This window comes from Cyprinodon tularosa, unplaced genomic scaffold (assembly GCF_016077235.1).
Source record: "Cyprinodon tularosa strain WSP-4 unplaced genomic scaffold, ASM1607723v1 ctg948, whole genome shotgun sequence".
Taxonomy (NCBI): domain Eukaryota; kingdom Metazoa; phylum Chordata; class Actinopteri; order Cyprinodontiformes; family Cyprinodontidae; genus Cyprinodon; species Cyprinodon tularosa.
The window spans coordinates 146,642-162,410 of record NW_024039727.1 but is presented as its reverse complement, the minus strand read 5'-3'; the positions used below and the strand labels follow the sequence as shown (position 1 = coordinate 162,410).

Below are 15,769 nucleotides of genomic sequence, written 5' to 3'. Positions count from 1 at the left end.
ATGTCTTTCCATCTTATTTCCTCCATCTTTGACACAACTTGCTTTGTAGAATTCAGCCATAATCAGTAATCTTCCCCAGCAGACCATTAGTGCGTTGCGCTTCAGTGCGTGAGCGCTGTTGAAGCTTGACAGGAAGGAAGCCGTGTGAGCAGTTCCAAAGCTTTAACGAAAGGCTTTTTACTGCCCTGGGTGTTCATCCATTACCGTGCTCAGGTGTTAACAGGTTCCATGTGTGTTTACACTTCTTATATTGTTCCACATGTTTGCTGCCTCCACCTTCGGCACAAGGCTTTTGAGGACAATTATTACAGGACCTGCGGGAGCGCGGGGAGGGGAAGTGGGAGCACCACCCGCATTGAAATCACTTCCATGCTGCAGGAATTAAAACTCACCTGAGGAGGAGGGACAATTTGGAGGTGGCATCGACGTTGGGAAGGTGGTGAGGTGGTTTCTGCTGGAAACAATGAAAATGTCAGGGAGGAGGGGGGGGCGCTTGTAGTAGCTTTAAAGTGAACAGGGGCTCTTTTGACGGAGGCCTCATTAAATTTGCATATGAATGTAAACAGTTTACGCAGCTTGTGCTGCGCTAAAAGGCTAAACCTAATAGCTGCCTGTATGGGGGTGGGCTCAGCTGTGTGTCAACTTGTTTTCTTGCCTCTCTGGGCCCATTTCAGATTTGAACACTAATCTCGTCAAAGCCGGTAATCCTTCTGGGCACCCCGGTCGTTATTAATGGGATGTTTTCCAGTTTGACTCGGTCACGGTTAAGATGGGAGCTTTGGTTTGAGTTTTCCATAAGTGTTGTGGGTGTAATCAGTGTAATATAATCAGTAGTTAGATCGAAGGCGAACGGAGGCGCTGCTTGACACCTCTCTGCCACCACAGGACACCCATGGGTTAGCCAACAAAGTGGGATCAGGCTAAAGAAAACAGCCGTCACATTAGGCAGCCAGGGGACAGTGTTATTATTACAGGGCTAATGGTCCTCTGGGAGGCCTTGCGCCTTGCTAATGCACGCCGCCGCTAAGTGGTCAGCAGCTAATAGTGTTTTCCTGTCCTCCTAATGGATAGAAACGAGGGCTTCGCTTTAGCCAATGGACCTCAACAAATCCTTACAAGATGTCTTGTGAGTTGCAGTTGCTACGGTAACTGCAAAGGCCATAGAGTGTGAACTTTTCAACCCAAACACCGCCCCCCCCCTCCTTTTAATAACCCATTGTGTGATGCACACAACACACACTGCTCCAACCAGGACATTCAGACTCCCTTAAAATAAAAATGTAAATATTCCGGAGGAGTTTGGAAACTCCCGTCCAATGGGAACGCCGACCTCAGAAGGAAGCCGCTTCGCTTCTTTTTCCGTTTGCGTCCCGTATTCAGCAGGTTATTTATTGCTCTAGGAAACTTAAATCACTCTATTCAACTTGTATTTTCAGGCAGAAACAACAAAAGAAAAAAACCGAATGTCTTACGAATATTATCTTTAAACAAACATGTATTGTAAAGCAAAAGGAAAAATAAACCCGGCTTTTAAATCAATGCAACTCAATGAATGTTTGAGCCTGCAAGGAAAAAATATATAAACACAGAACTGCCTTCTCAATGAAACATGGTGGTGGCAGGGTGATGCTGTGGGAAACTCTTAATACAGCCAAGTGAAAGGATCTAAAAATGGCACCATCCTGAGCACTGCAAAAACGAGCCAAAAATGAGTTAAAATGTTTTAAATGAGGTGTATTTACGCTTGATTTGAGTAGGTAAATAAGATGATTTCCCAATGAAATAAGGATCTTTAATCTTTAAATAAGGTAATTAGATCATATACACTTGAAATAAGACAATGAATTTTTTTTCTAATTTTAAATGTAAATCGTCTTGTTCACACTTAAAGAAAAAATTACTAGATCTAGATTTTGTCCAGTGAAAATCATCCAGAAAGTGGTAAAAGATTTGCCTTCCAGCAGGACCTCCATGCTAAACGTAGAGCTAGAGCGATTGGAACGTATTAAACTGAAAAAATTTTCTATCCTTCAGCGGGGTAAAGTCAAAGTCCTGCACTCAACCTAAAGTAGAATCTGTAAAAAGGGAGGCCAGATACAAAAAAAAAAAAAAAGCAGGCCACACTTTTCAGATGGTATTCCTACAGAAGAATAAAATAAAAAATCTTACATTATAGTTATGCTTCATTTTGTTGATTTTACACATATAAACCACTGCTGTGAGGAAACATGCGCCATGTTTACTGAGAAGCACTATTTGATTCTACGGAAGAGGATTAGGGCCACTGAAAAAAAAAAAAATAAAAAAATGTAACTGATTTTTAAATTTTATTTCAGTTTAACATGGGAAAAAAGTCAGAATTCTGACTTTTTTTCTCAGAATTCTGAAATTAAAAGTCAGAATTCTGAAATTAAAAGTCAGAATTCTGAGAAAAAAGTCAGAATTCTGAGAAAAAAAAGACAGAATTCTGACTTTTTTTCTCAGAATTCTGAAATTAAAAGTCAGAATTCTGAGAAAAAAGTCAGAATTCTGAGAAAAAAAAGACAGAATTCTGACTTTTTTTCTCAGAATTCTGAGAAAAAAGTCAGAATTCTGAGAAAAAAAAGACAGAATTCTGACTTTTTTTCTCAGAATTCTGAATTTTCCCCCATACTAAACTGAAATAAAATTTAAAAATCAGTTAACTTTTTTTTTTCCCCCCACTGGCCCTCTTCCGTATGATTCGCTTATAACTCAACAGAACAATTAATTCTTTTTGAAGAATAAGCTCATTTAAATTTTGGGCTTTCCAAGAACTCAGGATGTTTCTAAAACCTTTTAGACGGGGTGTGACATCACTGCCACACCTCAGCATGGAGCTCACTTCCTGTTAGATCCTCTTATTGCCGTTTAAGAAAAAACAAGTCAACAGAAGAGAACCAGATTTAAATAAAAAGACACTTTAATTGAAGTTCTTTCAGACACACACACACAATCAAGCTTTTAGTCTGATCACAGAAAGAAGTGGAACATTCACTCTGATGAAGACGCACACAGGTCCGTTTTTACGCAGACAAAAATAGACATATTTCAATCTGACCAACAGGTTTGAGTCATGAAGCGTCCAGAGGAGTGTTCAGCTTTTTTTCTACCCTGGTGTCAGTGTAAAATCTTTCTTTCAATTCTTAGAAAAACAAAATGTGCAAATAAGACAACGTTTGGAATCCTTCAGCGTGTAGAAAGTCCAGGATCCTCTTGGGGAGTGGGTCCCTTCTCCACCCTCAGTCCTCTGCCCTCTCGGGTTTAAATACAGCCTTCTCTTTTTCAAGTAAAGTGCTCCTCTGGCAAACAAAACGGAACGACGCGAGATCAGTTCTGCGTCGTTTCCTGCTTGGGAAACATGGGAATGTCCTCAGAAGGCTAAGAAATAAAATAAAAGATGGCAGAGAAGCGACAGAGTCAGACAAACTCCAGCTTCCCGTGGCCGCTGTACATCCCCCAGTGCACCAGAGACATGATCCTGTCGCCGCCGGGCTCCGCCTGCCTCATCTTGTCGCAGGTCAGGCAGCAGTTCTCGTGGCCCGTCACCGGCACCATGCACTCCAGGTCCAGCTTGGCCACGTGGCCCTTCTTGGTGTGGTGGCCGTGGAAGCTGTAGTGGAGCCGCGACAGCATCTGCTGCCTCTGGTCCTGCAGCCGCTTGTTCTCGCTGCGCAGCATCCGCAGCGCCAGCATGACGAGCAGAACCAGGATGAGGCCGCCGGCGATGGGCACGGCGATCACCGCCGCCCGGAACCACACCTCCTTGGCCGAGGCCAGCTCCTGCACCCGCGTCACCAGGTTCCTGTTGCTGCCGTCGGCTGGGTAACGGCTATCTGTGGGGGGGGGGGAAGCGGGGTTAAACGGAGAAATACGGACGCCATAAAGAGGCTCTAACCCTCCTTTACTCAGAGTAAAAAAATTATTCAGAAGTTCCTCATTCTATAAACCCTTCTGTGCAGACATGGGAACGTTCATCCTACAAGGCACATTCCTGCTCAGTGGGAAAATTATACGGTGCAAACATAATAAAACTTTTTTTTTTTTCAAACAGAATATCTGATCTCTTTCCAAGAGCTTAAAGGTAAACCGTCGGCTCTCGCCTCTACAGGCTCAGAGCTGGAGGCTCGTTAAAACTTAAAAACACGAAGCTCTAAGCTGGAAAAGTTAGTTTAAAGACGGTTTTATTTCCCGACCTGCGGAGTCCCTGCTGTGTCCCAGGTCGTGCAGGCCCCTGTAGTTACACATGTCGTCATGGCAGCACTCCAGCGTCAGAGAGTCAGCGGCCCGTTGGCTGCTGCAGACGTCGGCGGCGTTGGAGACGGGGACTAAGCAGCCGTGGGTGAGCGGCGAGTTGGCGCTGAGCGGGTCCAGCACCTTGGTGAAGCAGGCGTTCAGTTCGGATTTGCACATGTACCCGGTGGCCACGCAGTGCGGAGCGTCGCAGTAGCACCTGATCTCTCCTGTTTGGAGGGAGAAAAAAGAAAGTGTCAGAAAACAAAAACGTTTTTACCCAAATTGATCATTTCTGCACCTTTGAAACCCCCGAGCTCTGCGTCTTTTTCCAACACAGAGATAAAAATCTACTTTAGAGGTGGGGGTTCAGTCTAAAGCTACCTTATCATTACAGCCGCCTCCCTCCACATGTAAACACAGCTAGCCAGGAATCTGCTGATAACCTCCAGCTTTACCTGCAAACTTTAAAGTTTAACAGCAATAAAAGCATTAAGAACTTCCTAAAATACAAACCGATAAGACGCAGCTTTAAAGGCTGAACCTGGAAACTCCTAAAGAATAAAATAAAAATATGCAGCCGAGCTCCTGTGAGAGCGAGCCAACTTGCAGAGCAGGGCGGCATTCATCAGATCAGTGTTTTCCCTGTGAATGATTGGAGCAAAGCAGGCTAAGGCAGGTCATCTGGAGAAGATTTCATTAGAGAGGAGAGCAGAGGGCCCCTTTGTGGGAGCGTTGGGGTCCGATTCTGATGCACGGATGGCAGCTTTCACAACAGGGGTTAAATGTGACTAATAAAAGTGGAACCATGACAGATGAAATGTTAGTGAGGGTTATTTAACCTTTTAGAGGTTAAATCATTTCATCCGATCATAAAAAAAGCATGAAAATCTACTCATCTTAGGCTTTTTTTCCTATTAACTGAAAGTGTTTTAGTTATATTTTTAGACATTAATAGATTATTTATTGATAAATTCATTTAGGATCTGATTTTTGTGTTTTAATTGGTCTGGAAAACATTTGATGGTCTGTATAAAGATAAAATATTTGCAATTAAACTGAATTATGCATTTTAAAAAATGCAACTTAAGTATCAAACATCTTTAAAATGACTATGAAACTATAGAAACTTTAAAGAGAAATAAAATCCTGCTGTTTACTTATTTATTTTTTGTTAGTTCCCACCACTGGAATCAGAAAAATAAAAGACATTTAGACTATTATCTTTGCATTCAAATGTTTTTTTCAACTTAAATTCAATAAAAAGATGCAGAATAGTGCAAGATGTGCAAGAAAATGTAATGTTTTTTCTCTCTAATTAACTGTGCTTTGGATTTTTTTTATCATCTTAATGAATAACTACTTTACGTTGAGTTAAAATTGAATATTTTAATTAAAAACAAAAAAAAAGTCCATATTTGACAATTTAATCTGATATAAACTATAATTAACTCTTATAAATAAACAAACTGATCCCAAGCTGGGTGGTAATTACAGATCAAATCTAAATGAATAAATCAGGAAGCAGACCTCTGGTAAATTAGATTAAAAATAAATAAAAGTTGTGGAATATCCCTTTACTAAAGTTCCCGAAGCTAAAGTTAGCTTAATGGTGGGAACTTCTGAGCGTTGGTTGATTATGTGGGCATGAAGAGGCCGACAAACAAGCCGCGGCCAGCAGAGCAGGTCTGAGGTACCTTTGGTCAGAAGAACCGCCATGGCGCAGAGTTCCAGTTGGAGCCAGATGGAAATGAAGCTGGACTGACGCTCCATTTACCCGGAGTTACAGCGCAGAGACCACGGTTATATCCAGCAACAGAGAAGCCCAGACGGTGGAAGAATAAAAAAAACATACAAAAATAAAAAAAATAAAGTTTCAGTCAGGGTGAAAAACGAGCCATTCAGCTCACCGGCCTGATAACAACGACACCAGGTAGGAAAACAAGCTTCTTCTCCCGCATGGAGACTGAAATGTTAGCGGGTTTGTTTTAGGAAACGCTCCGACATTACCGGACTATAACAAAAAGAACAGATAGTCCTCCGCTCCCAGGACTTGAAAGGAAAAAAAAAAGTTAAATAGAAAGATAAACTCCTCGGGAAATGAAATGGAAAAGTCGTCAGCGCTGCTTCTCCTCCATCACGTTTGTATTCCTGCGCGGAGAAACCGAGAAGAGTAACAGTCCGCTGGGCTGCTGGCTCACACTGGAGACGGAGGCGATTTAACAGGAGAAGGAGCAGCGAGCTGCACAGGCTCCGCCCACTTCCATTCTGATTGGCCAGACCACCGAGACGGGAAATCAATGCGAGCGCCGCTTGAAGGTATATCCGGTACGCGCTTTTCAAAATAAGACATTAACGGTGAGGGTCAGACGCTAAAATTACTAAAATAGAAACAAATAACCTCTACAGAAGAGGGTTAGGGCCACTAAAAAACTAAAAAAGAACAGATTTTTGAATATTATTCCAGTTTAATATGGGGGGAAAAGTCAGAATTCTGACTTTAATCTCAGAATTCTGACTTTAATCTCAGAATTTTGGATCTTAAAGGAAAATTCCGGTTTTTAACACTTTTAGCCCATTTTCTGTAGTGTCCAGGATGAAATCGAATGATCGACACCAAAATTTTGACAATTGGTCCTGTCTCTGCTTTTTGGCTCATGCAGAATCCCCCCCTGGCTGCTTCAGAATGGCTTCCATAGAGCATGTCCGATAATGTCCTTAAAACAACCTTAAACGTTCTTTTTTTAAAATATGCTACTCACCGGGTCGTCAGCGCTGTTCAATGACGTTCCATAAAAAGTTTCGTGAAGAAAAACCGTTCCTGTCTTGTTTTATTTAGCATTTTGTAAATCCCAGAACTATTTTTTCCGATACATCACAACCGCTTATAAACTTCCGCTTTCGGTTCGAATCTGAAGCGTTGCACACTCCAGACCACTAGTTGGCGACGGTATCCTCTACCGTCAAACTCAAAGTCCAATATGTCCTCCTCAAGAATCCACCTTTCGTATTCCATTTTCAGAGTTTTTTAAAGTGTTTAACAGAGACGTTAGCACCTCGACGTCGGAGTACAACGTCGTAAATCCCATTGAGTTCTGTTGGAATAGTCAATATCCCTCCGCCACCGGAAACGGAAATGGGGCCTGTTTACGCTTAGTTGTAGTCTTTTCGCAAGGCCCAAGTGTTTCTGCTTCACTCTGTGTACTCCGACGTCGAGGTGCTAACGTCTCTGTTAAACACTTTAAAAAACTCTGAAAATGGAATACGAAAGGTGGATTCTTGAGGAGGACATATTGGACTTTGAGTTTGACGGTAGAGGATACCGTCGCCAACTAGTGGTCTGGAGTGTGCAACGCTTCAGATTCGAACCGAAAGCGGAAGTTTATAAGCGGTTGTGATGTATCGGAAAAAATAGTTCTGGGATTTACAAAATGCTAAATAAAACAAGACAGGAACGGTTTTTCTTCACGAAACTTTTTATGGAACGTCATTGAACAGCGCTGACGACCCGGTGAGTAGCATATTTTAAAAAAAGAACGTTTAAGGTTGTTTTAAGGACATTATCGGACATGCACAATGGAAGCCATTCTGAAGCAGCCAGGGGGGGATTCTGCATGAGCCAAAAAGCAGAGACAGGACCAATTGTCAAAATTTTGGTGTCAATCATTCGATTTCATCCTGGACACTACAGAAAATGGGCTTTAATAGAAATCCTTAGAAAGAACTCAAGAGATAAATGTTATGTAATTGTTTTTCATTATCTTAGATTAATCAGTGTAACTGAGAGGATTTGAATCTTATTTTGGTTTTATTGGTTTTTGTTTTGTTTTGTTCAGTATAAGTAGGTAGTAGATCCACACTCCATACCAGTTGGTGGCGGTAATGCACCCTTTTGTTGTGTGCCAACTGCCAATAAAATCGCAGAAATGAATTATTTTAATCTGCTATCCAAAATGTATTCTGTTACAACTGGCAGTGAAGGCTTTATAAGCAGCATGGGTGGCTCCAGACAGGGGCCAACAGTTGAGCTGGTCCTCTGTTTAAGACATAATCCTAGATGAATTTATGATAAACTAATGGTGATAAGTACTGAAAATGACTTAAAACACTCAGGAATAGTGGCTGTTATAACATGAGGAGGACGAACATTTAGGTTTATTCTGGTATATTCTGGGAACCCTTCCACAGTGAGCAATAATTGTTAGGTTGATTTATTTCTTTATTGTCTTCAGCTCAGGATGTTTGTGTTTGCAGGTTGTTTGTCTTTTGTGTCTCCACTGACGACAACAACGTCAACCAAAACTTTGCTGGAACAAGCAGTTACTGGCAATGCAGATATTAAATGATCAATGCATTTGTTGTTTATTTAAAATATATATATTTTAACCACATCTTAAATAATTATTTAATTTTCACAATTTTTTTGGTCAATAACTTAATTTTAGTGGCAAGATGTCAATTTTTATAGGCCTTTTTATCGTTAAGCTTTTATTTTCTAAATAATTTGATCTAACTTCCGGTCCTTCTCTGCTTCTTACATTCACACTTGATCCATGAAACTCTTCCACCTTTCATTCATAGTCCTGTTTCCATAATAGCACGTTCCATATGTCATCATTGGCCCGGGCGGTACTCACTTATGTGACCTTATAATTTACACAAACACTGACGTAATCATTAGTATTTCTGTTTACTCTCTAGTTCTCCATATATCACAGTTTTTTTGTGTTTTTTATATATATATTTCAATGAGTAATTATAAATTATTAGCGCAGAGAAGATTAAACGATGTAACCTTAAATCTTTACACTGACGTCAGGTCAAGGTGTCCCGCAGCAGCGGCTACCTGCAGCGTCATCGGCCCCGCAGCCAGGCTGACGCCTTGCTGAGTCGCCTTCCTTCAGGCTGACACACTCCTCTGCTGGGAGGAGCGGACAGCCGCTCAGGGAAATTAGCGATCCAAGAAGCGCATGGCGCCACCCAGGCGACACACGCGCGCACACACCCACAAGCGCGCGCGCAAAACGCGCACAATTACCCTTCACTGAGTAGCAAAACAAAGGAAGGAGAGGTCTGTATGGGTCAGATAACTGTCAATAAAAATAATGCATAGATGTCTGGATTTATAAACGAAGTAATTCATGTTGATAATATCAGGAAAATCAGAACTTAATCTTTGCAACAATCAAAGTGAAAATTCACAAATCTGCAAAACACAAACTTAAAAGTATGAATTTGTACTCGTAAATATATGAGTCGTATTTGAAAAAGGTGATTTGTATTTGTGAATTTGTGATCCAGGCTTGCAATTTTGTAAAGTTGGAACTCTATTTTCTTCTAAGCTTGTATTTTGACAGAAAAATTTCTAATCCACACATATTTATAAGTTAACAACAAAAAAACTAACAGAAATCACAAATATATATCATACAAATATTATTCAAAATTATTGTACCAGTTATTTGACCCCATATATAGTATGAGCTACACAGGCTATGGAGTGAATTTCATTCCATAATTTTTGCAAGCAAAGATTTTTTTTTTTTATTTAACATTTAAACAAGTTCAATAAAGAGATAAAATAATTTAATCAAAAATATTCGATTTTTTTCACTCTCTTTTTTTTTTATTTCTTAATACAAGTTGCATTCTATTAAATTACATTTTGCAGATCCGTTCTCTTCACTTCAAGCCCAGTAGAGTGAAAAGTGAAAAGAATGTAATTCTTAAAACTCAATCTGAATAAAACATTTGGGAAAAAAATAAAAGAAATATAAAATCTGTTTTAAAAAGATTTAGTTTGGAACAATACATGTGTTTTGAATTAAATGTGAAATAAATATATAATTTTGAAAAACAAAATGGAACAAAACAGATCTTCTCAAAACATTTTCTTTTTAAAAATGTAACAAAAAAAAATTCTCAGTTGCATTTTTATTTTTCTTATTTTAATTTACAGTATGTTCTTTGTTTGCAACAATAATGGAACAAAATTCACACCATAAACTGATCTTACTCACCTTCCAGACAGCAGGATGATGATCCTCGCCTGAGGCAACGAAGGAGGCGACACTGCAATTACCGCAATTATGTGCAATTCCACGGAGGCGCCACTCCACGGCTGCTGTTACATCCCGTGCAGAGGGCAGTAAAGGTGGAAGACACGAGTTCAAAATGCCACATCCCGTGGCTTCCAGGGTTTATCGAGATAATAAGATGATTTGGAGACTGGATCTCTGTGAAATGAAATGAAACTGAATCATTTTAAATGATTAATTTATTCCGTTGTTGTCATTAAACTAGATGTTAAACGATCAGATACTTTAAACTGTCTAAATTTCCATCTATATATTTCTAGAAATGCCCCTTTAGCAGCAGCAGAGAGCAGCGATGCTGAAGACCATCCTGATTTGGAGGCGGTGAAACACTGACATCTAGTGGTCAGATTGACCAATAACAGTTTAGTCATTCTGATGTAGGGTCCAAATAAAGAAAATCAACAACCAGAATTTAACACAAATAAAAAGCAGGTTTTTATGCATCCATGTTGTAAATTAAAATTTTAAATACTATATATATATATATATATATATATATATATATATATATATATATATATATATATATATATATATATATATATATATATATATATATATATTTTTTTTTTTTTTTTTTTTATTATTTTTATTATTATTTATTTATTTAATGTTTGTTTTGTTTTTGTTTTTTTTGTTTTTTTTAAATCAAACATTTTTCAATCTTAAAACCAAAATAGTTTTTTGAAGTAGAGAACAACAATAATTCAGTTCGGTATATAGATAATTTCCTGATTCACATATTTTATAAAACACCTGAACTGACTTAAAACCCTCTAAGGCTTTAAACCTGGGTTTGAATGGAGACTAAGCCATTCTCAAGCACATATCAAGGTGCTCATTTTGAGCCTGGATCCAGATTTATTTTTGATTCTTTTTATGGTGGAGAATCCTGCTTCACTGCAGCAGGTTGAGCCAAACATCCTCCTAAATGTGCAGGGTCATCTTTGAGCACCATTTCACTTTTCTTTCACCAGTTCACCGCAGTTCTTCCAGTTGTCCACACTTTCTTTCACTTTAATCATCTCCTTCTTTCCCATGGCCCGGGTTGTCACATTTTTGCCTGCTGTGTCTAAAAGTAGCAGCAGCAGCAACCCAGACTGACAGCTCCGTATTACCATATTAACAGGAGAAGCGGGCAAGAAAAGTTGGACACTGTCGTTGGAAAAAATAAGGTAATTTATAAATGTTTTAAATCAGGTTAGGTCTGGATCCAAACCGCGCTCCACTAAGATCTCGCGATACTGTATGTGATTAAATATTTCCACAGCAGAATTTCACAAAATTTTCTATACAAAAAAAAAATATTATTTCAGAATTATTTAGCAGATAAATGACTTTTTGCAGTTTTTTCATTGATTCTAAGGCATTTAATTTTAATTTTCATTTATTGTTTATTTGAAAGGGGACAGTGTACATTAATAAACATTAAAACAATGTAAATATACCCGAGTTAGCTAAGGAGTGCTAATTTTCATCGGTAGTCCCCCAGCCAGATATTAAAAAGGCAACCTTAAAAATAAACATAAGTATAAAATCACAAGATTAAATTACAATACCAATTACATAAAAACATTATGGTTAAGAAGTAAAATGTATGTATTTAATCTGCATGTGTTGCAAGTATTTAAACCTCAGCGATCTCAAAACTCCCAGCAGCAGTTTATTTCTTTTTTAACTAATTTCTAAGTAATAAAAAGTATATTTTTTTCAGAGGTCTCAGACTTCTTTCAACCTTCAGACGCGCTTTTAAACATTGATGTTATGAAATGCTCATTGGGGTTTATCATATGGGTTTAAAAAAACAACCCAATTTATAACAAATTAATACACATACAGTGCTATGTTCATTATTTCATCATATATTTGTCTTTAGGTGCAGATTTAGTGCTTTTTCTTGCAGTATGCACTACAAAGATATAGATAAATCATGTTTTCTGAAAATAAGTGCATTTGTTCTTGAATTGAGGAGATAAAAGAGATATTTTGCCAAAGGAACAAGACAATTTATATTTAAAATAAGAAAACACAACTGCATTGTCTTATTTCAAGTGCATATTATCTAATTATCTTATTTTCATAGTAAAAATACTCATTCCATTGGCAAATGATCTCATTTAGCTACTCAAATCAAGGGTAAATAAGACATTTTTACTTATTTCTAGATAGTTTTTCTAGTGTATGATCTGTTTAAAATGGAAGTTATTTTAATGCAAAGCTTTGTTTCAGTTCCCTTTTTGCAAAAGTTCATGTTTGTTTTCATAAACCTGATCAGATCAGATCAGATCTGATGGGCCACAGTGAGGAAGACTGGCTCCATCTTCAACAGGAAGAAAGCAGCTTGTGTTTTTCCTTTCCTGCTGAGGGGGATAAGGGCTGAGTGTCATGCCAGAGGTCGTTCCCTGCAGGTTGCGTCTGGTTTCACACATTTGGTGCTGTAGGTGTTACCTGTTGCAGACGGAGGGGAATCTGCATAACAAAGCCCCCTTCCCTCTTCTGTTGCTTCATGTTTGCAGTGAGAAAAAAGGTCAAGCTTTTATTTTTAAGAGCTCCTTTAACCATCATAGTCCTGCTATGCCCCATAACTCTGCATCATCTCCATACAGGAGTGGATGAAAGCGGGCGTCCAGGACCAGAAAGGGCCTCCTTGGAAGCTTCTTCCTCTTCTGCTTCCTCTCCTGTCTTTGAAGTGAAGCCATATCAGCGTCTGCAAAGAGACGCAGACAGGCAGGCTGTCTCCGTCCTGCATGATGTAGTTTACCCTCCTGACTGTAACAAAGGGAAATGTTCAGTTTCACTGAGTATGCAGAGAAGGATCTCTCCCCCCTTCCTCCCCAGCTTTGATGTTCCAGATTTGGTTAAAGGATCTGCGTACTGCAGTCGTCAGGCGGTCGACGGCACCCGCTTTGCTCTTTGACCGTTTCCTCAGCAGATCTTTGCTCCATCGACAACTAGAGGCTGAGCAATAAAAAGACACAACACTAAATGAATAACTGAACCAAAAGAAGAGCAGGAAAAAAGGTTAAAGGGTCTTTTATTTCTGCCGTTATTGCTCCACTCAACCATCCAATGATCCAATCATTCACACCCCTCTATTGGTATGCATCATCTGGTCTGACTGAAAGTCCGAAAATAAACCAGCATGAAGCTTATTTACAGTATAAATGTCATGGTTTCCATCAGCAGCAGCAATGTGCAAAAAATAAGATTGTTCTCTGAAGATAAGTTTGTCTCAGTTTATGGCATTACTTCCTCATCTGACCCACAATCAGTTTTTGATGTATAACTTATTGTTCATGCATAATTAAATGCACATTGAACCTGAATACACGTCAGACCGTCGCAAATCTGCGCAGACCTCAAGCGGAAGTGCGCAGACAAAAAGCAGCTGCGATTGGTCCTTGGTACGCCTTTCCGGCTGTCTGTGTGGTCGTCCTTCTAGATTCGGTGCCGTCGAACAACTACGATGAAAGGTTAATCGGTTTTCTTGCCAATTCCATTTCAATTTCTTCGATGTCTAGCAGCTCTAGATCCATCTCTGTGACCGTGATATTTTACAGACGCGCCATTGTTGTTTTGGAAGATAAACACCCCTGCTGGCGCGGCCAAAGTTCTCGTGACCATCTGCCGAAGTTCTCACCAGTTCTCGAATAAGCTCCCCTTTGCGCTTTGGCGGGAAACTGCTGTGCGTCCCTAGAAATTCCAGACCGACGGCGCAGAAGCATACCAGCAAAACCGGTTCGCGACCAAACCCGAGCGACATTTGATGCGTGCGGTTGCAGAAGTCTAGTCTGCCCATTAAAGTTCACTGTGCCTTGGACCTAGCCTCGTGAGACCATCCTAAACTCGTGAGCTTTCAAGATTTCACTCGCTAATCGGTCTGGAGACTCTCCTTTAAAGAAAATTTGGAGCCGTTCACCAAACGAACGTCCAATCAGCGTTGGCTTTGAGGCGGGTTGAGGTGTGACGCAACGAGAAGCGCGACAGTTCAGTCTAAAGAACATGGCGGCTTCAGCCGACTAAACTAGCGTTAGCGTGGCTATCGAGCAAGTTTTATCGGAATTACAGAGTATTTCTTCACTGAAAGAAGAGCAAAACACTGCTCTGGAGGCTTTTCTCAGAGGAAAAGATGTTTTTGCTTTTCTCCCGACTGGTTTCGGCAAGAGTTTGATCTATCAATTGGCTCCTCTTCGTCGTCACTCCGTTAGTACGTCATATGCTTCGTTGATCTGATTGGTTTAATTGTCCCGTCTATCACCAACATAGGCCAATCAGCTAACCAGTATTTTCGCCCCTTCCCAAAATTATTTCAACGGAAGGTTTCCAGATGGATATGCGGAGCAAATCCATCTGGCGGAGTCAGGTTACCTTGGACAGGCCATGCTGTATCCAACTTTTCCTCCAGTTCTTCTTTACTTCATTAATTAACTGGAGGCAAACACCCAATGCAAACATACCGTAATTTTCGGACTATAAGTCGCAGGTTTTTTATGTTTAATTACCACATGGTTCGTGCACAGAGAGGATTGTCGGGAAAGAGGCAACTGTTTGGGGAAGCTCCTATTTATTAACATTTCAACACAATTGAATTGAGACAATTTTTCCTGCTGGCGTCTCCAACGTCTCACCATTGACTCATGAGCCCCATTTACACTACCCTTGAAAAACCGATCCAGGCCGAGACCGGTCCGAGCTTGGATCGGTAACCAGGCCAAGCTCAGTTTTGACGACCGTTCACACGTCACACTTATCTCGGTTATCTCGACGCCTTGACTCCTCGCCTCCTAGTGACGATGTGCGGTATTACTGCTAGGATTGAAGGAGGGACTCAAGCAGCTGGTGGCGGTAATGCACCAAACGCTGTTTGTCAACCGCCGTAAAACCCAAGAAGAAGAAGACGAAGGAGGAGGGAATCAAGCAAATAAAAATGGCGGCGCCCGTCACATTCAGAAAGTTATGCTTGATTATTATTGCTGTACTTCCGTGTTTGCGGTGGGTCAGGCGAAGACGGCAACCTTGCGCGGATGTACTTGAGAAAGTCGGCTTTTGGGAAGCCGACTTTCTGGAATGGAGTGTGAATCGGCATGTTCAGCCAGTCGGCGATGACGCGTTCTGCTCATGCGCTCTTGTTATCAGAGAACCGAGCCAGGAAAAAACCGAGCCGAACCCACCTCGGGAACTGGTCTGCAGTTAGCGCGGTCCGGTTATGTTTATCTCGGTTCAGTTCAGGTTGTTTCCGTTCACACACGACAAGTTATCTCAGTTACTGAGCTTGGACCGGTCTCGGCTCAGTTTTTTAAGGGTAGTGTAAACGGGGTAATGGATTCCAAGGTTACGTGCAGCCGTTCTATTTCCTTCGTTTACTGCCAAATTGACTGACTTTAACTTAAAAGCTGCATTATATGCATTTCAACGTTTGT

At 40.3% G+C, this 15,769-nt stretch overlaps 1 protein-coding gene across 1 annotated transcript; it reads right to left on the bottom strand.

The window, feature by feature from the left end:
* Window positions 1–2,919: 2,919 nt before the first annotated feature.
* Window positions 2,920–6,463, bottom strand: LOC119776632 (BMP and activin membrane-bound inhibitor homolog). The gene is made up of 3 exons (XM_038275173.1): window positions 5,949–6,463; window positions 4,215–4,481; window positions 2,920–3,854 (listed from the first exon to the last, which is right to left on the bottom strand). Exons 1-3 carry the CDS (start codon window positions 6,022–6,024, stop codon window positions 3,439–3,441), a joined length of 759 nt encoding a protein of 252 aa, XP_038131101.1. The 5' UTR covers window positions 6,025–6,463; the 3' UTR covers window positions 2,920–3,438.
* Window positions 6,464–15,769: the final 9,306 nt, after the last annotated feature.